The sequence below is a fragment of the Glandiceps talaboti genome, chromosome 1 (assembly GCF_964340395.1).
Source record: "Glandiceps talaboti chromosome 1, keGlaTala1.1, whole genome shotgun sequence".
NCBI classification, from domain to species: Eukaryota; Metazoa; Hemichordata; class Enteropneusta; family Spengelidae; genus Glandiceps; species Glandiceps talaboti.
Genome location: NC_135549.1, coordinates 30,524,313 through 30,551,820, shown reverse-complemented (window position 1 = coordinate 30,551,820; position 27,508 = coordinate 30,524,313). Strand labels below are relative to the sequence as shown.

Genomic DNA, 27,508 nt, shown 5'->3' with positions numbered 1-27,508 from the left:
TTCGTACAATACTGGGAGTTACCATACATGTTTTATTCGTACAATACTAGGGAGTTACCATACATGTTTTATTCGTACAATACTGGGAGTTACCATACATGTTTTATTCGTACAATACTAGGGAGTTACCATACATGTTTTATTCGTACAATACTGGGAGTTACCATACATGTTTTATTCGTACAATACTGGGAGTTACCATACATGTTTTATTCGTACAATACTAGGGAGTTACCATACATGTTTTATTCGTACAATACTGGGAGTTACCATACATGTTTTATTCGTACAATACTGGGGAGTTACCATACATGTTGGTAATGTCAGTTTCCTGGCTTCGACTCAATTTGTTTTCATAGAGAAACAACGAGTAGAGAGGTTCACGAAATGTGTATGTTATTTCGTTTCTAGATAGTTTGCAGTTTCTTCTACTTCCACCGTGCATAACATAGATAAGATAAAACCAGAAAGTAATCGTAAAGCTCCAATAGCTGTAACAGGTATGTGTGAATTTATTCCGTAAATCATGTTCCTATTTTTGTTTAAGATCGCAGGTGTCAAATTTGAAGATCTTTGAACGACATCAACGACCCGGCTTCGCATTGCCATGGCTATTTTATTACATCATCAGCCAAACAGAACAGACACAAATAAAGAAATGAAAAACACGACCACGCAAAGTTTAAGTCTTAAGTGTAAGTTTATTTTATCTCGATGTAGTATAGTATAGTATAGTATAGTACACTTAGTACAGTACAGTAATAGTATAGTATAGTATAGTATAATATAGTATAGTATAGTATAGTATAGTATAGTATAGTACACTTAGTACAGTACAGTAATAGTGTAGCATAGTATAGTATAGTAATAGCATAGTACACTTAGTACAGTACAGTAATAGTGTAGCATAGTATAGTATAGTATAGTATAGTATAGCATAGTACACTTAGTACAGTACAGTAATAGTGTAGCATAGTATAGTATAGTACACTTAGTACAGTACAGTAATAGTATAGTATAGTACACTTAGTACAGTACAGTAATAGTGTAGCATAGTATAGTATAGTATAGTATAGTACACTTAGTATAGTACAGTAATAGGCTAAGTATAGCATAGCATAGTACACTTAGTACAGTACAGTAATAGTATAGTATAGTATAGCATAGCATATATAGTACACTTAGTATAGTACAGTAATAGGCTAAGTATAGCATAGCATAGTACACTTAGTACAGTACAGTAATAGTATAGTATAGTATAGCATAGCATATATAGTACACTTAGTATAGTACAGTAATAGGCTAAGTATAGCATAGCATAGTATAGTATAGTACACATAGTACAGTACAGTACAGTACAGTAATAGTATAGTATAGCATAGCATAGTATACATATAGCACTTCATAGCATAGCATAGAATAGTATAGTATAGTAATAAGTTGAAATCACAATTCTTTGGGGGCGCACGTGATTTTTATTACAAATATCGGCGTTATTACAATTGTCCGCAATTATGACAAATGTCGGTTGTACAGGGCGCTGATTTTGGGTGCGGACCCAAACATTATTTTGATTGGCTATATTGCACCATACTCTGTGTACCGCTACACAAATGTGTTTTATACCCAAATGGGTTTCAATACAGGTTATGTGGTGAACAATATCAGGACAATATTACGAGTCTTAAGTCAATTCTATCGAAAAAAAATAGTTTCAAAACACGTTCACGTTGCAGCTTTAAGATAGATTCAGACTAAGATTGAACCGTCGTTAAAGGGTTCGTCTATTTTTCGACTGGAATCTATACAAGCTTAAGAGTATTTTCGCTTACTATTCCTTCACTTTCAGAGCTACGTACGTTAACTTGATTTACCCATTTTCCTTAGTTAATTGTTGGCATAGTTACATTCCAAGACTCGCTCCACTCGTTAACAATGTAACTATTACTATAAACAAAGTATTTATCAATCCACACCAAAAGTAGATGTATCCCTAATATAAGGACTTAAATCACAATGTTTTGTAGACTGACATCAGTCTCGAATATTGTGTCATCGCTTGATTTAAAAAACAAATACCACCATAGCTGTAAAGGATTTTTGCAGTTATCATTTTCATCTATGTCTATTTAAACTCTTTTAGAGAGTAACGTTGAGTTAATATGCCTACATTATACGAAGTATTTCCCCTATATCACCTTTCAAAATAATTATGCTATGCCAGAGTGTGTACACGTTTGATGAGCCTTTAATAGCTATTTATTACGGCCTACCACGTCACTTGAAATGGCCATTGTAGATGTGTACACATATAACTATTAAGCGTAGGGCTCATTAAACCTGTATTAGCGGCAACTTTTTTTCATCCATCCATCCATCCATCCATCCATCCTCCATCAACCAAAGATATTGTAAACAGTCGCCAAAATTGTCCAGTTACTTATAGCAAAAAGAAATTGCAGCTGTTTGTTAGTCGTCGATTCCATCCATTCCAGGTAGTGTAGTGATGGGGTCAAATCTTGACCAAATATTTATTTCTGACCAGTGTCCGCGTTAGTTTGACTTGCTTCGATATCTATATATATGCCAGTGGTCATTAAATAACCAATATCGAGGAACAAGCTAGGTCATAATCTGTTCAGCCATAACATTAACGTTCTCTTTTACGACGAATCTCATGCATAGTGGGGGGGGGGGGGGGGGTTCAACTTCAAAATGTTCTAGTCGATGGAGGCACTAATTTGAAGATCCGTACCATAGAATAGAAATTCAACTCAGCTAAGCTTACCTATAGGTAATGCAATACATCTCATGGTTTTCAATATTGAGAAGAAAGTCATTATACAGGTATCTTGGAAATTATTTCAATAAGGCCTAATAAAAAAATTGAATGTTTCTGATAACCCTCCAAACCCTCCAAACCTAACATTTGTTTAAACACTTAAAACAAAAAAGATAAGAAAATTCCTTGTCTGCTTAACCTTCATACACGTCTGTATTCTTTCCTCAGAGATGGCTGTACATAGTTCATCAAACTATCACAGAAGGGGTATTCCGAGTAAAGTGTCAACAAAAGAGCTATTATTCCTCACTACATACTGGCTTTGTATTCACAGCACTACATATACTACTATAGACTGATTTGAAATTGATTGGCTGTCTGGAACAATTTTTAATTTGGCCAATTTAGTTAGAAGGTGTGGGAGGTCCTCAGGCCTAAATAACTTGTAAGAATTTAGGTTTTTTTAATTATACATTGAACTATTGATCTCGCCGCTAACATTACTTGTAAGTTTACTTTATGTTACATACCATGGCCTTAGAGGTGAGATCAATAGTTCAATGTAGGATAAAAACTAAATTCTTTTACTTCGGGGTGGGGGGGGGGGGGTTGAGCCATTTTAGTTCTCATCCTACTAATTTATCTGTCTTTACCCCTAAATGCAAACATTTCTATTTGAGACATAGAAGAAGTTTCGCTGTAATATTAAAGGCATGGCACTAAAATAAAGTGTCAACAAAAGACCGATTTGATCTTAACTAACTAACTAACTAACTAACTAACCAACTAACCTACTTACCGGCTTTGTATTCATAGCACTACATACTACTACATACTGATTTGGCAAATGTTAGCTAGAAGAGGGGGGGGGGGGTAGATCTGAGGCCTAAGTAAAATAATGTAGTGTGTTTCATCATACACTGAACTATTGATCTCGCCACACAGTAGATCGTCGTCCGATGATGATATTACACCGTGGGGAAATGTAGGAGTGTTGGTAACATTTTGGTTGCAACAGACTATGCAATGTATCAATGATAGTACTGTTTTACACATTTTTGTCGAGTCCGATGATGAAATGTCACAACGTATCTAAGGTTATTGATAAGCCTGACCGCATAAGTCCATATCATATCAGGTGGCATGGGTTTAATTGCATCACACGACAACGCGACCCACACTGGGAAGCAATTCATCATGTCGGCAAGTCGGCTTCGTTGTCAAACGAGTTTGAATTGAGTATACATATTATGTTGCGGGAGTTATGATGTCATTATGTACATTGTTACACCTGAGTCTCGAATGATGACGCTTCTATATAACCCATTAATAAAATCCCGAGTTAAGCTCTGCTACGTGACGATATCAATTTCTAACAAGATGTCAACATAAAATAGTTCATTGTCGGAAAGAACAGAGCAACCGCGGTCGCATTTGATCGAATAAACCTTTTCAGAATAACACAGCAAGTGTGAAATTATATCGCCTTGTGGGATGACAGTAACGGACTTAATTGATGGTATCCTACCAACAGAGCCCTGCCTGATTGACAGCCATCGCTTTTAAATTAATGTTTGTGAAATGAGAGCTGATCAGTTGTATAGAAATAAGTTTTATTAACTTTGATGTGTGCATAGGATCCGGGCCAATTTATAAGATAATGCTGTGCCTTAAACAGCATTATCTATGCCACAAGTGTAATTGAATCATTTGACCAAAAAATATATTTTGCCTTTCACACACTTTAAGAAACATGATATGCCTCTCAACTAATTGAAATGTAATATGGCTGTATAATAATTTCGTAACAAACGAGACACATAAACCATGACCAGCTTCTGTAGACTTTCAGTTGCGCACTACTGGCAGTAGGTTGCGTCAACACTAATTTGTACATCATTGCCATTGGTACCAAAATGTAAGTATGCTGACAGGATTGTTTGCTGTAACAATTCCACTACAAATAGAGATCTCTTATCGTTGAAATATCAAGCCACGTATGAACTGTTCGAACTCGTTGCAGTACGGGCTTACTCCATACACAATGGCACTTCATATATAAAACACTGTATTTACTGTGTCAGGTACGTTAAGAAAGATATGCAAAATTGTGCTTAGATTTGATGCCTTAACAAACCATTCATTGTAGTGGGTTATAAGTGTTTACATGTCGGTTTTAGTGACAAGAAATATATGTGGTAAGAGAGAAAGATAGTTACTTTCTTTATTACTATCAAAGTAATGCATTGTATCGCTAGACTACTTGTAATTTCCTCATCTACTCATCACGAACGGCAATTGTGGCATATTTTATAACCAGTGTATCCTAGTTCGCAATCTGTTTCTTGATCATTTTTTTCTGTGATATTTTGCTAAACAATACCACATCATGGAAGGACTACTTAGCCTACCTTGAAAATGCATTACTTATAGTAGCAACCCGTTCACCGAGTGATTAACAAACCACGGCCTGTTTTACGGCAACTGGAAATGTAGTGGTACAAATAATAACTCCGGTTTGCGTGAATGGTCTCTCTCTCTCTCTCTCTCTCTCTCTCTCTCTCTCTCTCTCTCTCTCTCTCTCTCTCTCTCTCTCTCTCTCTCTCTCTCTCTCTCTCTCTCTCTCTCTCTCTCTCTCTCTCTCTCTCTCTCTCTCTCTCTCTCTCTCTCTCTCTCTCTCTCTCTCTCTCTCTCTCTCTCTCTCCCTTTTTGTCCGTCTCTCTCTCTGTCTGTCTGTCTGTCTGTCTGTCTGTCTGTCTGTCTGTCTCTCTGTCTCTGTGTGTGTGTGTCTCTCTCTCTCTGTAAAAAATTGAAATTCTCTTTTCTCGTGTGTAGTTAATGAAATTTACACCCTGTTACTCAAAGTGAATATCAATATGTTTTCCGTTACTTATTCGAATACCAACATAAGTATAATATTGTATTCGGTAGCTTAATTTAATTGATTGTATGAATATATTGAATATGTTTAATTAACCAGAACATATTTGACATTTTTCGTTGACAAGGTGTACAGTGAAACAAGGGCTGTACGGCAATTGTAGTAAGTACAGCATATGTTAACTTAATACAACCGTACAAGATCCGTATACGATAGAGTAGCATATTATTATGTAGGGTATAGTACATGAAGGCTCACAAGTAAATTATTATGAGTTTTGAAAACACACATTAGCAAAACACTTAAAGTCCATTTTATGTTGCCGTCTTAATAATGCCTTAAGATAATAACTTAGTGATTAATAATATTGTGTCTTATCAATTTAGAATGACCTCCACATATATGTGAGGGTTCATATGTTGCTTTTTCGTATTTACCAATTACGTTTTTCAGCTGTTCAACCCTTCTGGTCAGTTGTTTCTCCAGAATTGTTTTCCCTTACATGTTCATATTCTGCCAAAACACGATTTTTATAAACACATTTTGATTGATTGTAATATTATTCAATACTATTAATAGTCTTGTTTATTTTACTGTGGTAATTTGAATTGTGTGTCAAACATTTGACATGTAACGAAATCATCGACCCATAACATCACGTGCGTCGTGACTTCAGAAAACACTGACGAAGCCATTGTGGATACCTGGCGAAAGCTTTGGTGAGCTAATTAAATTTCAGTGCAATACGAAGTTAAATCCATTAATTTAGACCTCAGTGGTTTGAGTTTAGACTGAACTGTTGCAGAGATGAGTTTTCATCAAACCATGACATCATCAATCATCTATAAATTAAAATGAATATAATGCCTGCCTCGACAACATTGTTATTAACATTGTTACAATAATTCTCATATAAACTCATTACATTAATTGGTGATACTTACAAAAGAGAGACATATTTTTTATATGACGGATTATTATTGTTGAACCAATCTACTTAAGCCTAAGAAAATTGTTTGGCTCCGGTTACCCGACCCCCACCTAGCTTTTCCCTGCCAACCCAAAACTTTTTTTTTCGAGAAAAGGATAATAAAATTGTGAAAATTGTGAATTTCGCGAGAAATAGTAGTGGATTTGTGAACTGTCATGAACTTAAAAAGACAATATAAAACTGTTATTCCACACTGAAATGGATGTACATCTGACGGGAAGAAACAAATAGCACAGACACTATGTGGAAAATAACGGAGAACATAACTTAGTCTACCAGAATAACACTCACACTTGAAAAAAAGTATCTACCTATTCTAAAATTGAGTACATGTTTTGTAAGATCATTATTTCAACAGATTGTTACAGTGTACATGATGTTGGTGGTAGTGTACAAATTTTACCTGCACTAGTTGACGTCAAATACCCTTGAGAGTTGTATGCTTTCCCCGAGACTTTTCCCGTTTGATGCATAACACCTCAAAGGGTAATATGACGTCTAGTAGTATGCTAGAATAAGGCATTAAAATATGTGTTTACGCATCACATTCTAAGGCATTTATTTTTTTGCATATTCAAAACGAATCACCGGTAGGACTACGACTAGTTCAACGAATCACCGGTAGGACTACGACTAGTACAACGAATCACCGGTAGGACTACGACTAGTACAACGAATCACCGGTAGGACTACAACTAGTAGAACGAATCACCGGTAGGACTACGACTAGTACAACGAATCACCGGTAGGACTACGACCAGTACAACGAATCACCGGTAGGACTACGACTAGTACAACGAATCACCGGTAGGACTACGACTAGTACAACGAATCACCGGTAGGACTACGACTAGTACAACGAATCACCGGTAGGACTACGACTAGTACAAATTGACGAGGGTCTATGGGTCACTAGTCTAGACCACGTAGTGCGATCTATTAAAGCCAATCACTGACAGCTACATGGAAATAAAGTGTTATAAATACTGTTATTTCACACAAATCAAATATTCGTAACAATTCTGTCAATATTAGTGTAGCAAGTCGAAGGTGACATAGTTTTATTGCTCAAAGACGTCATCGCTGTATTTGTTTTCCCTTCTATTTATCAAACAATGATAGATAATATATGTATAGAATAACTCGTTAAATTGTTGACTTTACCCATCAAATTACTTAGTAAACCAGGATACCAGTACTATATCGCCATTCTTCATTCCGTTCTCATCAAATTCAATTGAGTGCCCCTCAGTCAACAGATGGTATACCTAAACCAATAACATGGCGTTTTCAAATTAATATCAATTGTCTTGATTGCGTTAAAAATTAGTCTAAAAAAGTACCTGCAAATAGTTGAAATTTTGTGGTTTCCGGGTAATCGAGCAACAAAAATGAAATAAAGTAATTACACTTACTGGACATTTTATGAGCACGCAAGAAAATAGCATATTTTCATAGGCTAACGTAATATTTTAACTGCCCAACCAAAGTGAATAATGTATTGATACCATGGTTTGTAACTCTGTATTTCATGACGGTCACAATTTTGTTAACCTAGCTACCATGGCCAAGGAACGTCCTTCTAGTCTAACTTTTATGTCACTCTATGTCTAGCAAATAGTATGGCGCTATCATGTATTCATGTATGATATTAAGATGACATTCTTATTATGACGTAATTGTTTGGTTACCAAAGTAATTAAAACACTCCAGTCTCACGACAAAACTATCTATGCAACCTGTAACGATGCATCTTTGCTGTTTTAGTTTGTTTTATGACAAGTTTTGTAGTCTGACTTTGGTCAAAAGTGACACCCCAGTTACGTGTTACATCTTGCTGTTATGAGAATGTATTTGACTATTATGATAAGAATTTTTTTTGCATCATGAAATAAAATAATGTAATTAGCCTAAGGCCTGTTGAATTATATCAGCGACAATACATTATTCTAGTGGAAACTGATATTAATTTTTAATTATTTTAACTATCACCCACGACTGATATTTGAAATGTGAAATTATTATTATAGCCGCTTAGCACCAATGGGAAAACAACTGTTACAGTATATCATTAATAAAAATCTATGGGTGGGTGGGTGTCAACAAACAAACACATACATACATACATACATACATACATACATACATACATACATACATACAAGTGTCGCAAGACCACATTGTAGCAATGATATACACAACACCTTTTACACAAATCTTACCAAATTTCATCCCAACAACACAGTAAATGCGTTGCTATTGTACATCCACTTTGCTGCGTCAGTTGTGAATACATGTGACAGAAATAGGTATTTGTAATAGTGTCATTATTAACGTAATTTAGGAACAACATTTGCCATATTTTAATATCTTCTTCATCGTCTATCTTTCAACACAACTGAACTGATAAGGTTCAGTAGTGATATAGGCATGGTGCAGTATATGGCTGCTTTATGGCATCCGGCTACGTTCCTTTGTATGTGGATGGTGGTTGTCACCACAACGCCTACCTTACCAACATTCACTAGACATAGACAGTCCGTGTCATTCATTCATTCATTCATTCATTCATTCATTAATTCCTTCATTCATTCCTTCATTCATTCATTCAATCGACAGTTGCCAGTCTACTGTCTGGTAATATTAATATGGAGAATTTATTAATGAGATAATAATGACTTGTAAAATATGTCATGGATTGCTTGTCATCTTTAAAAATGAATTTCCTGACAAAATTTTGTTAAACTCAAAGATATACACATGACTTTTAGTTTCCCTGTTATTGACATTTGCTCACTTGATTTCCTTCATCTCTTTTGTATATTCCAACTGCAACATGCATAAGGGTTATCATTTTCAACAGCCTTACTGCATAAGAGTCATTTCCAACAGCCAAACCGCCTTAGGGTCATTTTCAACAGTCTAACTGCATCAGGGTCGATTTCAACAGTCTAAGTGCATCAGGGTTATTGTCAAAAACCTATTTGCGCAAGGGTCAATTTCAACAGCCTAACTGCATCAGGGTTATTGTCAACAGCCTAACTGCATCAGGGTTATTGTCATCAGCCTAACTGCATCAGGGTTATTGTCAACAGCGTAACTGCATCAGGGTTATTGTCATCAGCCTAACTGCATCAGGGTTATTGTCATCAGCCTAACTGCATAAGGGTTATTGTCATCAGCCTAACTGCTTCAGGGTTATTGTCATTAGCCTAACTGCATAAGGGTTATTGTCAACAGCCTAACTGCATCAAGGTTATTTTCAACAGCCTAACTGCATCAGGGTTATTGTCATCGGCCTAACTGCATCAGGGTTATTGTCATCAGCCTAACTGCATCAGGGTTATTGTCAACAGCCTAACTGCATCAGGGTTATTGTCATCAGCCTAACTGTGTCAAGGTTATTGTCAACAGCCTAACTGCATCAGGGTTATTGTCAACAGCCTAACTGCATCAGGGTTATTGTCAACAGCCTAACTGCATCAGGGTGATTTTCATCGGCCTAACTGCTTCAGGGTTATTGTCATCAGTCTACCTGCATCAGGGTTATTGTCAACAGCCTAACTGCATCAGGGTTATTGTCAACAGCCTAACTGCATCAGGGTTATTGTCAACCGCCTAACTGCATCAAGGTTATTGTCATCAGCCTAACTGCATCAAGGTTATTGTCAATAGCCTAACTGCATCAGGGTTATTGTCAACAGCCTAACTGCATCAGGGTTATTGTAATCAGCCTAACTGTATAAAGAGTCATTTTCAACCGTATAATGGCCATTTCTACAGCCTAGCTGTAACTTAATTTCATACTAGCAATCAGAAATGAACGCTACCAATGGTGTGCTATGTACAGTATTCCGCACACGTACATTTGTTTTCCATTACAAGTTTATACAAGTTTCTTTTTACTAACCAAACATATGTTACATATGCCACATATACTGTTACATTTGAATGTATAAAATATAACTGCACCCATTACAATACCTAATTACTGACATTGATGAATGTATATGACGTTTCCATGGATTTTAAATGTTTTCAATTATTATATAGCCTGTTCATACTTTAGGTTTTTTCTATGGAACAGATTTAAATCCTGCATAATTACATAGTAATCTTTTGATTAATTACCACACCGCACTTAAATTTCAGAATTAAATATACTACAGCGTTTATTTGTTTCTCAATAACTTTTAATGCTTACCATTCTGTGTCCATAAATATAATAAAGAAGATTAAAGTGTATTCAACACAAAATGCCTTAAAAGATCTGCTATAATGATATCAAAGTTTAATAACAACCTCACGTGATATGACCTTACGTATGTGTCTGGAAGTGAACTCTCTGAAGGAATGAAAACATTCTACGGGAATTAATTGTGCGAAGCCAAAGCATGAGGATATTTAGATTGCTTTTGTAGGAATCGATAAGTATATGCAAACTCAAGTTACAGACAGGAGTGGTCAGCTTCACTTGACCAATCAAATTAGACTACGTAACTATTATCAGTTTAAATCAATGCTGGAACCAGAACTGTACCTTTCATGTACAGACATATCAAAGGTTAAATTTGACTTAGCCAAACTCTGCTGTTCAAGTCAAAAATTAGTCATTGAAAATGGTCGTCAAAGTAACTTACCAGTACTCAGTCTGTAACAAACAAGGTGTAACTGTAGTAGAGGACGAGTGTCACTTTATATTAGTTTGTCCACTTTACGAGCAATACAGATCTGAATTAACTCCTCAACAATTCCGTTTGCACCCTGCAGAAGGAAAATATGTTTTGCACTATTATCCACTAAAAACTCACGTTATTAAGTTTTAAGTGTTTGTATTTAAATCTTTTAAACGCCGTGATAATTTTGTAAAACTAAACATGGTCAAGCTTTTCTCTTTTTTGTGTCTTGTAAATACTCTTTTATTCTCTCTGAGTAAATTGTACTTTATTTTGTGTCATGGGCTGAGGCCTTAACACTTGGAATAAACGAACATGTCAAATTCAAGTTCTAGTTTCAGTGTAAAAGCTTTGAAACGAAGACATCTCTTTGTTAAATTGAAGTTTGATATAGAACGCAGAACCTCTTAAATCCTTTAAGTAGACGAAAAATGAGAATTTATTTGAGATTTTAATTACTTAAACAACTGTACTGTGTTCTTCTACTCGATAAACAGTGTGAAACAGTATAGCCCAAGTCCGTCTTTATAACTCACTTCATTCAAACAAATACTAAGAGTGTATTACGTCCCAGTCTGCACATACATGCATCTGTCGCCTCCTTATATTATGCACTCACCTATACTTTAAAGTTGACACACTTTCGTGAAGGTTCTTTTCACGAGTTTATATTGGCCACATTGATAAATAAGTCAATTAGTGTTTATTTTGAATGTCTCATTAATAAACCAAATCTACTATTTTTTTCAACTTGAAGAAAAATGAATGAAAATAATACAAGGTCTTGTTTATAACTCAATAAATTTGAAGAAAATAATTCGGTAAACATTTTGTTATTGTAAGTAGCGGGAGTGATTTATAAGCAAACTAGACAAATCCAGGCATTCAGTCATTTATAAACACTAATAAACACAAGTCATTAAAATATTAGTTTAATGTAAACACTACATCATGTCCAGACTGTACATCATGCATTTGACGCCTCCTTACATTATGCACCTATAGACTCCAAGATTGACATATTCAGATTGGAGCAATGTACGAGCACCAGAATACTTACAAACTTTCCGACGTCAGTCTCAGAGCCTCTTTATATAACAACTATATGCACCCATATATCGCGTATTTACCCACTTTCCCAGGCTGATCACGACGTCATTGTAAGCACGAATACAAAGTAACAATATGACAAAACTATATTCAGGCAAGAACAGATATATAGTCACCTACTTGTAGTTGCCAATATAACGAATCACGTTTACTTTGCCAAGCAATATAACATCCTTAGGACAATATTTGAAATATGAAGAGAAATCTGAAAACAAATACCCATCCTGATCAGTTTACCAATTATAAGATAACTCAATTGTCGCTGAAGCAAAGTCAAACAAAACTAACATTATTGTATGTTATCATATAATTGTTTGACCAATATTGAAAAAGTGTATACACTTTTCAAACGTATCGACTTTCTAATTGACTAAGTGCTTTTTAGCAAATCGATATGCAGGATCCACACTGTCTGTCATTGTTGACGACAGCCAAACATATCCAGGACGAGTTTAATGTCATAGTGGCTACTGTAACACGTGTTAGTTTTACTCGGCTGCTGTCGGTTCAATACGATGTACTACATATAAGAACCGGTGGTAACGAATGGCGTATATGTCGACTATTGTGTCAATGACGTAGGCAAACCACCCCAGGATATTTCTATCAACATGCCATAACTTGCACCAACTAGTCTATTGTAGTAGTGGACGTACAATTTGGATAAAATATTTTGGGTTGCCGTTTCGACCCCCTCATTTAAAAAAGTTGCCCAGGGCCGCTTCGATTTCAAATTATAGTACGTAAGCAGTCGAAAACTCCCACGGGAATGGCATGGTGCCATATATATGCCTGTCAGGTAGTCACAGGTAAATGATCGTGTGCAACTACTTCGCCAGTCGTAGTGGGAATTTCAACAGGCTTCTTTCGATTGTCGTCCGCAAATCGAACTCACTCACAATTGGTCATTTGCAAATATACGATTTATCGATTTAAATTACCCGTATGAACGCTTTGATTTGCCCTGCATCCATACGACAACTTCAGTATCGGGTAAGATCGAAGTCATACAGCGTGTCGTCTCCCACAGTGATATTGCCGTGGTGGTGAGTTCCTACTGTGTTAGTTTGTATGTGTATTGTTATACAATTGCAATAAGTGTATGTTTACAGGTACCAGTGGTAACAGTGTTCATGAGAGCTCAGTCTGTGTTTTATGGCCAATATCCAATGAAACGTAACACTATACAATTCTAAATGTTCTAGTCTAAGACTGGTTTCATACAGTATTTACAGCTTTTAAACAGACAGACCACGCTTTTACACAATGACGTATGTATATAACTATTGCGATACTCTCGTCCAACTCAGTCATAAATGTATTACTTGCAAGCTTATTCGAAATAAACCCCCGAATGCATATTGTTTACAATGCAGCCATTCAATATTGTTGTTGCCGTATCTATTTCATATGTGACATATGTTCTACATGTAGTATTAATAGTTCAGACCATAGAAAATGTATTTCGTTACACTCTGACTGTTCAGTCACAGCTTGATTTCCACTGTGTTGAGTATACATAGTTAATAATGTTGTACGTGCATATTGTTGTAAGGTGATGGAGATACATAACTATACGTTGATAAACTACATCCAACTATACCAGTACATGAGTTAACTCATATACATAGACGCCTAACCATACACGTACACTGCAGCTATCAGCTATCGATTGATACATGACAGCCCGATCAATGTGTCTCGGTATTTACTTTAGCAATTTACTGAAACGCAACAAGTCTTGAATTTGAATAATCATTGGCAAATGCACAGGGAGACACATCCACATCCACACACACACACACATACACACACACATACATACATACATACATACATACATACATGTACATACACACACACACATACATACATACATACATACATACATACATACATACATACATACATACATACATACATACATACATACAAACATACATACATGCATGCATGCATACATACATACATACATACATACATACATACAAAAATACATACATACATACATACATACATACATACATACATACATACATACATACATATATGTTTGAGTGTGTCGTCACTATAACGTACGAAGAAAACAAAGCCTTCATTGATTGACGTAACAACTCTTTGAATTGCAAAGATTGGCTATGCCCTACTTGGAACAGTGAAACAACACAACAGGGCAACGTTCACGTGCATGGGTTGTACTTCCCATTGTCGATACATACTCGTCATCCTCCGCTCAGTTTCCGAACGGTTTAGCACCCTAGTTTATCATTGGACACGTTGTTTGATTAGAAAGTATAATGAACGATAAATCATTCGAATCAATTCGCAAATAGTTTTACGGTTCCACAGTTATTTTAACACAATATACTTTTTGTAATTTCATTTGCGGACATACAGCAATTGTCTTTCCAGTATGCCACTGTGCTACGTTGGCCTACCAGCACACGATGGGTCTACATATAAGCGGAGAAAAAACAACAATACCATACGTTTATAAGCCAAAAATATGCTTGTAAGTTCTAGGTCGGCATTATTTACAGTAATGATCTCTTTTCAAAGACAACATCCGTTTATGTGTCCTGTTATTAGATTTCAAAGAAATAAATAGGCTGACGTGTTCGTTTTTATTCCGTGAATTAAATGTGTTTTGTTATTACCCAGCTTGGCTCTAACAACTAACTCAATTACCAAGCTGTATGTGCAACCTCCGTTATACAAATTGGTTATAAAAATAGACAGAACGCAACAGCTCTAACGTGACGTCATGGCGAGAAACACATTATAATGTGCTGAGAATAAAGATATAGTGTTTGAAACAGATACCTACTTACTTTAATACCTTCCTACATACATACATACATACATACATACATACATACATACATACATACACACATACATACATACACACATACATACATACATACATACACACATACATACATACACACATACATACATACACACATACATACACATACATACATACATACATACATACATACATACACACACACATACATACATACACACATACATACATACACACATACATACATACACACACACATACATACATACACACATACATACACACACATGCATACATACATACATACATACATACATACATACACACACATACATACATACATACATACATACATACATACACACATACATACATACATACATACATACATACACACACACATACACACACACATACATACATACATACATACATACATACATACATACATACACACACATACATACATACATACATACATACATACATACATACATACACACATGCATACATACACACATACATACATACATACATACATACATACATACATACATACAGGCTGTTGTTGTTTCATACTTCTCGTATAGTATTGTTATCCTATTTTTCAAAAACCACTATTCAATCCTCCAATAGACAAACCCTACATCTAATTTTCAAACAGCCTGAGTGTAAATGATAATCTTCATTCCCACCTAGCTAGTTGCCATGTATTATAATGAAAATCATACTACAGTTTTTGCTAAAAACTAAACCTTTTAAAAGTTCGAATCCCATAATCTTTAAATAATTGACAACCTGTCTTGAGTTAGATTCCTAAATCTCATTAGTTAGTTTGGCTGACTTTGTTGACACAGCATGATGTGTGTCCAGCCCTAAAGCTACAAGTATTCTCTCTTGAATGGATAGTCAGGAAAACAATAATAAGCTCCTAATTAACACAGCTTTTTGAGTTATATCTATTATGGATATCACGTAGGCACTGTCTTACACCTCTTTAACAAACCTAAATCGTAAATTTTGAAGACATCGTGCCCCCGGAAAAATTGTTCATGTACTAGGATTAGGAACCTATTTCACACGTACCTATAGGTGTTCGTATTAACGTTGTGGCTCCTAATGCTTACCTCTGGGGAACATCGACGTTGACGCTTTTGATGTTACGAAGTCAAAAGAGTCACATACATTCATGCCTAGCAGATTGTGTTCAGGGTTGTTACGCAGTAGAAGAGGTGGGCTATCCTCCCATTTTTTTTATTGCTTATGAATCGAGGTCTGAGTCCTGTGAATTATTAATATTTAAACTATGTCTTGTCCGAAATAAAGGATTTTCAAATATATTGAAAATTTAAAAAAACAAAAGAAATAAATCATATGTCCATTACTATAAGAAGTATGAAACAACCCACACACGCAGCTGCAGTGTGGCATGTACCTAATTAGTATAGAAAATGAAGTAAACTCATGTTTTGAAAATCCAGCTCGTGTGCAAACGTTGAGAATTCCTCTGTTGTCTATATTTAAGTTGGTTTTTGCTATTGCTCATTTTATTCAAATAATGTTGTCTTTTTGATAGTTTTTGACCTAGTTTTAAACCTGAGGCTATTACATTGCTAAGGTCACGGTTGTATCGTCCGGTTGTTATGCAGAACGTGACAGAAACAGCATGTTTAATTTCATCAGCATATTTTAACAGCAGTACATCATAAAAAGGTACCCTTATTTCTTATAATTTTCTACTTTAATAGATTGGTGTGCACAAAATGACAAAATGTTTATTTTTTCAAAGTGGAATACAAACATGTCATGACACGTGAAGAACACAAGAACGAGGCTGTTTCATGGCCTCAGCAATTTTTTATTCACACCATTCCTTGTTAGTTACAAATGTAATAATGTCTAATTGTTAACGTCACGTCGAGTTAGTGACATTTTCACCGTAATAATAACATGGCTGACACCCGAACAACAGTAGTGTAATAATCATTATGCACAGACGCAAGATCAGAGACGCAATGTAAATCCTTAGGGCCATGTGTTTACCCACACTGAGAAACACTTTGACTTCGACCATTTGATATGATAAACAAATAGAAATGTTTTCATTTCTCAGTCTAGTTCATTACCGACTCATCATATCGCAGTCGTTTTGGTCATGGTTCCTAGCCAAGTTTTGTTTTCACTAAGCTCGCTGTTTAATGTTGTTGTTAACGTTGGTATTGTTAGAAATAGCTTGTCTATTTCTGATTATCATGTTTTTTTGTTGATCCTCGCTGACGTTAGAACAATAGTCATTCATTTTTTATTTGAGATCCTGGTACCAGCGCTGCTAGCTTTTCAGAATGATTTAGCCCACAAGTATGGGAGTGTATGTCGTGACTGACCTCAGATCCGCCAGTTTCAAACTATTTAACATCCTTGTTGTATACAAGTATAATGTTTTGCATAGTGTTCGGATATACAGGTATTGACAATGCTATAAACGCCACCACAGCCTCTGTTAATATGTGACTAAGTTATCCGGTTACCACAGTGCATCGAATATACAATGTATCATTGGAATCGCTTTCATGTAATTTTTCACTTTGTAATTTATTTAGAAATAGCTTTAACAACGGGCCTTGTAAAGACTCCGCATATTCGAGATACTGCATTGAATAAATTAAAAAACTATTGTGATGTAAGCTTACCTTTCGGCCTTCGGATTTCTAACTACTTATTTTTATGACATTAAAATTCGTGAAGATAAACAAATTCGATAGCGTGAGGGCGTCCTGTGAACTGTATGGATCAGTTTTATTTTAATAAATCATCCAATCACAATCCTGAATTTAGGAGGAAACTTAAAAATAAAACAAATGCTCCATAATACAACTTCACAAGGTAGTACTGATACGTCATATTTTGCTTTTGACTGAGAGGTTCGTTATTCGTACGTTGTAATGACAACGAATTTCCCAGTCTATGTTTTAATAGTTCCTCCAATTCCACTAATAAACTTTACGTGGTCATTTTAAAACTACAATTAGACTGTCAGCAGCAACATATAAAACAAAAACTTGTAAAAAGTGAAGTGTCGGAAATGGCAATAAACTTTAGTTCCATCATTAAACGTGACCAAATATTGAATATAGACGTTCTTCATCAAACTTAGATAGAATGGGGGTTGGGATGTGGGGGGGGGGGGGAGGGTGTCTCTGTTCCAGACACTTCACACTAATACATAAGTAATTATTATTTTGTAAATGTGTACTCTTAGTAGGCCTGAAAGATTTCTGAGAAAAAACAGCATAGAATGAAAATAGGTTAAAATTGTATTTGTAAGTAACTCCATGAAATGATTCTAATTTCTATCATTCTACCTTGAGATGTGACTCAATATTTGGTAATCCATACTATAATATCGTTGTACACTTTTAGCTATATGTTTAGTATACCACGGTGATTCTTGTCTAGGATAATTATAACAACCCAAGGATTGAAATTTTCAGTTGTCCGGTTACAGCAAACGTTGGTCGGGAGCAAAACAATAATCCTATGTAATCCTTGTGGCTCCTGTGTTACGATAACACTAATACGATAACGCGCAGGGATGTATTGAAACCCTGGACTTGACTTTAAACAGAGTTTGTTCCCTGGCTCGGTGATAAACAATTTACATGAGTGATTTTTTAAGGCAAATTAAACGGAATTTTACTATAACTATGTGCGATTGCAACATCATTGTGGAACAGAAAAGACTGGCGATGGTACTAATAAAACATCGACTATATCTTGTATTCTTAATTAAAACGACTTGCGGCAAGAGAAACGTGGATAATCCAATAGAATTGTTTTCAATTTCAATACTACTTCATCACATGCTGTAATCAAAGCAAATGTTATTTTACAACGGTACATGTTTAGTCAATCAACGTAGGAATTAACAAGATGATAAACTGACCAAAGTGCCAAATCTAAGTTTATTTCCCAAGGGCATTATTAAAGACATTGTCATATCCTCACTGCGATGTAAATGGTAGGAAATTGAAGCAATGATACTTTAATAGCAACTGCTAGATAATGATTTTAGATTTTTTCCTTTTCTTCTGCCGTTTGTATGAAACAATACGTACGTCATATCAAACAAATATTCAGCTTGGCTACAATGTAGTGACGTCATGGTAATAATATTTTACGACAACATAGTTCAAAAGAACATCACCAAATTCCCAAGTATTTATCCTCCAAAAGTTAAAAAAACTTTGGTTTTGCGGTAGCTAGAGGGACAATTTATAAGGTATTAAAAATTCAAGGAATATTGCATGTTTAATAATTTCGATACCGGATATTAAACTACCTCATATATCACAAATTGTATTTTCACTAATTGACATACAAAATTGATATTTCTTTTGAATAATTCATTAGTTTTGCTCATCAGTTTGATAGCTATCTTGTAAATATTGACCAAATCTTCGATATTACTTATGTATTAATTATAGCATGTATTACTTTAACTTATTTCCAATTAGGATTGGAGTCTGTAGATTGTGACTTGGTTTTCAACGTTTATCAAGTTTGGATGGCTCCGAGACTTCTGTTTTCCCCCAACAGTGCATGACTAGAGTACGCCGACGGACTTCTGTAAGGTAACATTTGTATCATAGAAGAGATCTACGGATATGGACATATCTAACGTTGCAAATTCCACAGACCACACAACATTAGCTACTTTACAATGGCAAGATTTAACAGAAGATACAAGAACTATGTTGAAATTGCCTACAACGATTCAAACTGTGAACTCTTCGCTAGTCTTGGATCCGACGGACTATTGGTTTCCAAATTTGACAAATGTAACAAACGGAACAGACGTAGAGGAAGATGTGTACCGACTGCCTTACTCGAATGGTGTCATGATATTCCTACTACTATTGACATCCGTCATCACTTCTGTTTCAATAATTGGGAATACATTGATCTTACTTGCCTTCTTTACCACTCCACGTCTCAGACGACTTACGAATTATTTCTACGCAAGTCTTGCGATATCGGACCTTGCTGCTGGCATACTTGTGATGCCATTTATGGCGTCCTTTACTACGAACGCCTACTGGAAGTTTGGTAAACCTTTCTGTATTGTATGGTTATGTATTGATATGTTTGTGTACTCGACTTCCGTCTATCATATGTGTGTCATATGTCTCGACCGTTTTCTAAACGTCAAATACCCTTTTTGGTACCGTGTCAGAAGAACGAGAAAAGTTATTCTTTCTTTTATTTTTGTGGCTTGGTGTCTGGGTCTTTTGACTGAAGTACCAGCGACCATATTTTATGAACACATTAGAGGGGAGAGTATAGTAGATTATACCTTAGAGTGTGATGTAGAATGGATGGATAATGCCGCCATTACAGTGATTAGTTTTGTAGTCACAGTGATTATTCCCTTTTTGTTTGTTCTCATATTGTACGGACAAATATTCTTTATAATAAAGAATAGGCGAAACCTTACTGCCACGAACACGACGAGTACTCGGAAAAAGAGTGAAGTTGATGAGGAGAAATCAAATGAACAGACTGCCAAAAGGGGTTGTTGTTGTTGTTGTTGTTTAAAGTTCAGAAATAAAAAATCACAACCTGCAGACGTTCAAATGGTTAAACAAACAGAAAAAAGACAATCAGAAACTCTATTTGCACTTATCAAGCAGTTTTGTTTGCCTGGAAGGCGGAAAAGCTACAGTTTTACGGAAAGTGCCGTAGGGGATACAGAGAACGAGCGCGAACCAAACGTAACTCCGATTCGATATGAGCGAAAAAGTGAAAGTAAGTTTGACTTCTCTTGCGTAAACGAAAGTTTTGAACTTGATGAGACCATAAAGTCAGACAGGAAACACCAGACATATCGCAATAACATATCAGCTGCTCTTTATTCAGTACATAATCAGAAACCTTGTATCGATATGGGGAATAAAATGGAGTCCCAACACAAAAATGAGAAGAAATCTATTGTTGAAGAAAGTGATATTGATGTGATATCAAGTGAAAGCGCGGACGACGTACCACAGGAATGCGACGATCATCTGCAAGAATTGCCGGCAGTTACCGAAACTTTGAAAACATCAACAATGATAAAACCGAGCTCTAGCCGAGTGTCAATTCAAAACTGTGTTGGTTCCACGGTAACGCGATCACCCGCCACGGCAAATATAAAAAGAAAAGACACCAAAAGGGGATCACTATCGGCACAAAGATCGGGGGAAAGAAAAGCCGCAACAACCCTCGGCATTTTGCTCGGAGTCTTCTTATTGACTTGGTTACCATGGAAACTTACAACAATTGCAGACTCGATCGCCGGAGACTACTTATTTCCCGATCTTTGGTACGACTTAGCAATTTGGTTGCAATACTCCAATTCAATGATTAACCCGTTTCTGTACGTTTTGAGAGAAAACGAGTTTAAAGTTGCTATAAAACGAATAATCTGTAGGGTCTTTTGTTGTAAGAAAGTAGAGGACAATCGAAGAAGAACCACAACCTCTACTGTCATCATAAGAGAACCTAATATCTCAGCATCATCACGTTAAATTATTATGTGTGTCTGTAAATTTATTAACTTTTTGGGGAGAGGGCTACCTTTGTTGAAGGGCTTATTTATTTGGTCTGGAGTTCAAACTGAATAAATTATTACCAAGGAGAATGTCGATTAGCGTAATTAAAGTCTATTGTAGTTTATAGTCCGTCCATTGGCAAGCTATCTATTCTCTGAGTAAACCTTTACTCTGAAAATTGCCAAACAAACATAATATTGTACAGAATGTTAATGGTCTAACTGATAAGCCTGTACGGAAGTGAAATTAGTTAAAATGAAAGTTTCCAACTCGTTGTACTGACAGATATCAGAAATTACAATATTTGGATTTATCTACACGTTAGAAGTGATTTAATGCAAGAAATGAAATGCCACCTAGTTAAGTGATGATTTAATGTATTATATAAAATAAAGATAGTGTCATCCATTATTATAAGTGATTTTATGTTCATGCACAGACAAGGACTTTCTGTGGTGTCTGTGGTGCACACTTATTCAAGTGCACAAAGTGGAATGAAAAAGAATTCTAATTTGAACAACTTGATTTCATTCAATTACTCCCTCCACCCCCACCCCCTTTATATCTTGAATGTGTACGTCTATTTGTAACTACTTGTATATGGTGTTCCAAACATCCTGCTGGTCTCCACAGTTTCTGTATTCATGTTCTATATAATTGTAGAATTAACACAATTACCACAATCCCTAGATTGATGACGTGACTTCGATTAGTAAGATACTGGTGATATGATAATTGTACGACCGGCTTTTCAACAGTATGCAGCTATAGAATGTTTATTTATATCGCAGTATTCACACAGTTCGTCCGTATTATTTGGATGGAGCTGTAACATTTTAGGAAATTAGGTATAGGTTTTACTAGTGTGCTGGATTTTAACATTTTTGTTACAAATACATTTTGAAAATATGTATGGACTCAGCCATGGTCATTGCTAAATCACATAATAGTTTTGTTAGAAATTCCGGTTCGGGAAATTGATGTTAATAACATATATTGGATAAAACTATGTTTTGTAAATCGTAATAGAAATTCGATTAATAGCGTGGAAATGGAAGATTATTTGTATGTACGTAGATTCGTCATCTAATGGGATCTGATTGTATGTACATCAGTGTACGTAGGTTCGTCAACTAATGGGATCTGATTGTATGTTTTGGAAGTCGACAATTTGATTTTGCGCATTACTATCGGTTCAAGGATATTCTTTCAATACCCAACAGACAAATAAACCACAAATTATTCATTGCTTTCATGTTTTCGCTAGACTTTTTAAGGTAATCTTCTATGTTTTCATTTTAAATAACCTTCAAAGATTACCAAGGAAACGAGGATTAATAGCGTTTCAACGTGACGATCTAAAGATAAAATAGTATATGTAAACGAAAAAGATTGACCTCATCCAAATCGTGTATAAAAGGTGTACCATGCCTAGTTGATTGAAAAACCACGACCGGATTGAGAGTAAGTAAGTAAGATTGTTGACATTTCATAGATGTACATACTTGTACTTGTTTACGTTCTTTGCCCACAATACAGACCCTTGTGTTGTCGGAAGTCAAATGACATAGAAAGGAACTGGGTCTAAATAAAACACGTTATATTGATGAAACTACACTCGTGATGTTCTACAAACAAACAAACAAACAAACAAACAAACAAACAAACAAACAAACAAAATAAACGAACACACACACAAAGGCCCGCTCATATAACACCTCTAAGTGTGTGTGTGTGTGTATGTATGTATGTATGTATGTATGTATGTATGTATGTATGTATGTATGTATGTATGTGTGTGTGTGTGTGTGTGTGTGTATGTATGTATGTATGTATGTGTGTGTGTGTGTGTGTGTGTGTGTATGTATGTATGTATGTATGTATGTATGTGTGTGTGTGTGTGTGTACATGTGTGTGTACGTACCTATATGCATTGGTAGTATCTTATTTCTGGGTGAGTATATGTCAATTCTTTGAATGTTTTTTTTCCGCTTGCCTATCCATCCCAGTTGTTATCTTTGCAGAGCACTCTATCATTTGACTGTTGCTATGATGGGATTTTGTTGCTAGTTACCACGTGTTCATTTTTGAATTGTTTATCTACTTGCAAAATCCACCTTGTTTATCTTTGTCATATACATCATTATTCGGCTGTTACGTTGTTGGTACATATTTATATTCATCTACTTATGATATTCAATGTTTAATAACAACTGCTTGCCTATTCACCCCTGTTGTTTACCTTCCCATTCGATAGTGAAATAAATGTATTTCTGTCAAAGTGTACCTATTACTGAAAGTGTACAATTAGTTTCTTATGTAGATGACTTATATATTGCATGTAATGGACTCAGTTTGGCAATGCAATCTTGTTTACTGACAGTCTTCTCACACAGCGTTGAAGCCTGCGGGGTTACAGTCACGCAATCAGCTGAGTTCAATAAATGAAATATTTACCAAAGCGCTATCATTCATGTCATCTACATGTATGTACACTTAGCATGTACGTAGGACTGCTGAAATAATGACATATACTCACAGTTACCATCAATTTTCCTCATTCAAAATTAAAATAGTCTGGCCCCTCATTGTGTATGGTTAATAATATGCTTACATGACAGTTTACAACGTTTATAGATTCTGTTCAACAGTGTGGATTGTAAAACTCAGTATGTGGTGGTAAGTGTTTTATGAGAGAATGAAATTGCCTTTAACTATTGACATCGTTCAGACCATTACTCTCTCAGAGAAGTAACATCACTTGAATCAATGGTTTGTTTTGCAGGAAATCTTAAGCGCCAGTATGAGCTAAATTTACAGTCTGCTATTTCAAAACAGTGCTTCATTTCCAGTATTGCATTGTTATGGCTAGATTTCAGCAAATTAAACACAGCTAAGAATCTTGATTTAGCAACATTTTGACACAGACAATAGTGATGGTATTTCTATTGTCTACACTCTATATATACAGCACACCCAGAGAGTAGGCCTCAGAGTGTCTGATGATCGCAATATGCGTGAAACTCCGAGTAACACCCAAGAAAGAGTTCCAGTACTACCAAAACTATTACGCTCTGCCACTGCGGTATAGAGCACTGTCTTATAGCAGATTGATACTCACCGAGTTATATATATATATTATTATATAGGTCGTTTATTGCAGTCCATGGCCATTGGCCCAAAATGCAATACATTTACATAATTACATTCACTTGTTAAAAGCAGAAAAAAGGAAAACAAAATGTCGCTCACAACAAAGAATCTGCTTCTTTCCTCAGAGAAAGAGCATGAAAAAGAAATACAGCCAACTTTTGCAATATATCTCCGTTCTCACTATGCATTATTTCAATAAACTTTTCGTAGGATGGTGGTGAATAATAATAGGCAGGAATATATTTGTTGCGATATTGGTTGAAAAAGGTACATTTCAGAAGAAAGTGGAATTCATCCTCAACTTCTCTAAAATCACAAAGTTTACAAATACGATCCTGTCTCTCTATGCCATATTTTCTCTCACTTTCGATTTTTAAGCAATGTGCAGAACACCTGAAACGTGCTAACATCTTCCGATGTTTGTCAATGGTAACAGAGAACAAATACTTTTCAGGTTGCAGCAGGGATTTGAAATTTCTGTAATTTTCTAGTTTATCTAAGGTTGATATTTCACTGTGCCAATTTAAAAATAAAAACTGTTTAAATCTAGTGGTGAATGTGCCTATAAAAAGGTCTATATTGTCAACTTCCTGTGCGTCCCATACATCTTGTAAACCAGAAATAGAGAGTAAGGTTCGTACTTCTCTGACCCATGTACCCTTATATCTTAAACCAGAGTTTTCAATTTGGTAAAGCATATTATAGCATTTTTTTGGGTATCTATAATTTGGCATATTTACAAGTTTGGCCCAATATTTAATACATTTTTTTGCTGTTATTAGATATATTGGGTATCTCCCACATTCACCAAGAACAGCACAATTTGGAGCGCAATGTGGAAGCCCTAAAAATATTCTGCATGCTAAAAGCTGTACCCTTTCTAGTGACAAGTAACTTTGAAAACCCCATAGTTCAGATCCATACGTCAAAATTGGTGAAATCATTGAATCAAACAACTTAAAGAAAGTATCATATGACAAGGTACCAACTCTATTACACTTGCTCCAGGCGTTTATAAAAGCTTTTCTGCCCTGTTGTGATAGCAATTTGGTGGCTTGAAACCACTTTAAACGACATGATAACAATAATCCTAGGTATTTGTAGTATGAAACAACTTCAAGTGCCTTCCCGTTAAAAACCCATTTTTCTCTCTTTGACACAAATCCCCCATTTTTGAAAACTACTATTTTTGTCTTAGATAAATTGACAGTCATCTGCCATTTACTACAGTATTCACTTAGAGTGGTTAATAATTTTTGAAGTCCTATAATTGTGTCAGAAAACATTACAACATCGTCTGCAAATAGTAAACACATGATTTCAACTAAGTCTGGGGACAGCTGCACTCCACGCTGGCCAGTAACATGGATTTCCCTTGCTAATTCATTGATAAAAAATGAAAATAAGAAGGGGCTAAGCATACACCCTTGGCGTACGCCACTGTGACAGTTAAAATATTCAGTATTACCATCACCTGTTCTCACACAAGACTTGACACTGTTATAGATACTGTTAAGCATTCTGAACATCTTTCCCTTCACACCACCTTTCAAAAGGAGATACCATAACCTCTGACGTTCAACCGTGTCAAACGCTTTAGAAAAATCGACGAATACGCAATAGAATTTCCCCTTATTCATTGTCAGATACTTCTGGATAATTGACTGAAGGATGAATACATTATCGACAGTAGAATAACCTCGTCTAAAGCCAGCTTGCGCTTCGTCAATTTTATCGAAAGCCTCTGCCCAAAATGTAAGACGCCTGTTCAAAATCCAGGTAAATATTTTACTAAAGATACTTAAAAGAGAAATACCTCTATAGTTATCTGGTACATTAATAGGTCCTTTCTTGTGAATAGGTACAATTATAGCTTTTGACCATTCTGTTGGAAATAACCCAGTGTCTAAAATTCTGTTGAACAAAACATTTAAATATGGTACAAGAAAATGTGAACAGGTCTTCATAAATTCGCCCAAAACTTTATCAGGTCCTGGTGATTTACCATTTTTCAGGTTTGCAATACTACATAAAATTTCCTCGTTTGTAATAGGACCATTCAGAATATCATAGGTCAAATCTCCTTCAATAGGGAAAACGTCATCAACTGTAGATTCTAACAAATGGGTAAAATCATCCGATAAATGAAAAGGTGGGGGTTCAGAATCATTTTGGAACAGCTTACTAAAATAATTGAACCAAACATCTGGCAGAAGAGAAGGGGTGCGTGTTCTAAAAGAAGTAATTTTATGGAGAGTATGCCAGAAACGGGTTGGGTCGTTGATAGAAGTAGCCAACTGCTTTCTACGAGTATCCAGAAATTTTCGTCTTTTTACATTACACATATTTTTAAACTCTGATCTCAGTCTTTTAAAACTATTGAGAAAACAAACGTTACCCTCAGAGCGAAATTTCCTCAAGCACCTAAACTTCTCCAATTTTAATTTTTGCACTCTGAGTCAAACCAATCGGGTTGTTTTCGCTGGCGTTCTTTACCCAAGCTGTACACTTTC

General features: G+C 35.6%; 1 protein-coding gene across 1 annotated transcript; it reads left to right on the top strand.

Moving 5' to 3' along the window:
* The first annotated feature begins 19,916 nt into the window (after nt 1-19,916).
* On the top strand, nt 19,917-21,818 carry LOC144435709 (alpha-2Db adrenergic receptor-like). The gene has a single exon (XM_078124320.1). The coding sequence runs from the start codon at nt 19,917-19,919 to the stop codon at nt 21,816-21,818; it is 1,902 nt and encodes a 633-aa protein (XP_077980446.1).
* Nucleotides 21,819-27,508: the final 5,690 nt, after the last annotated feature.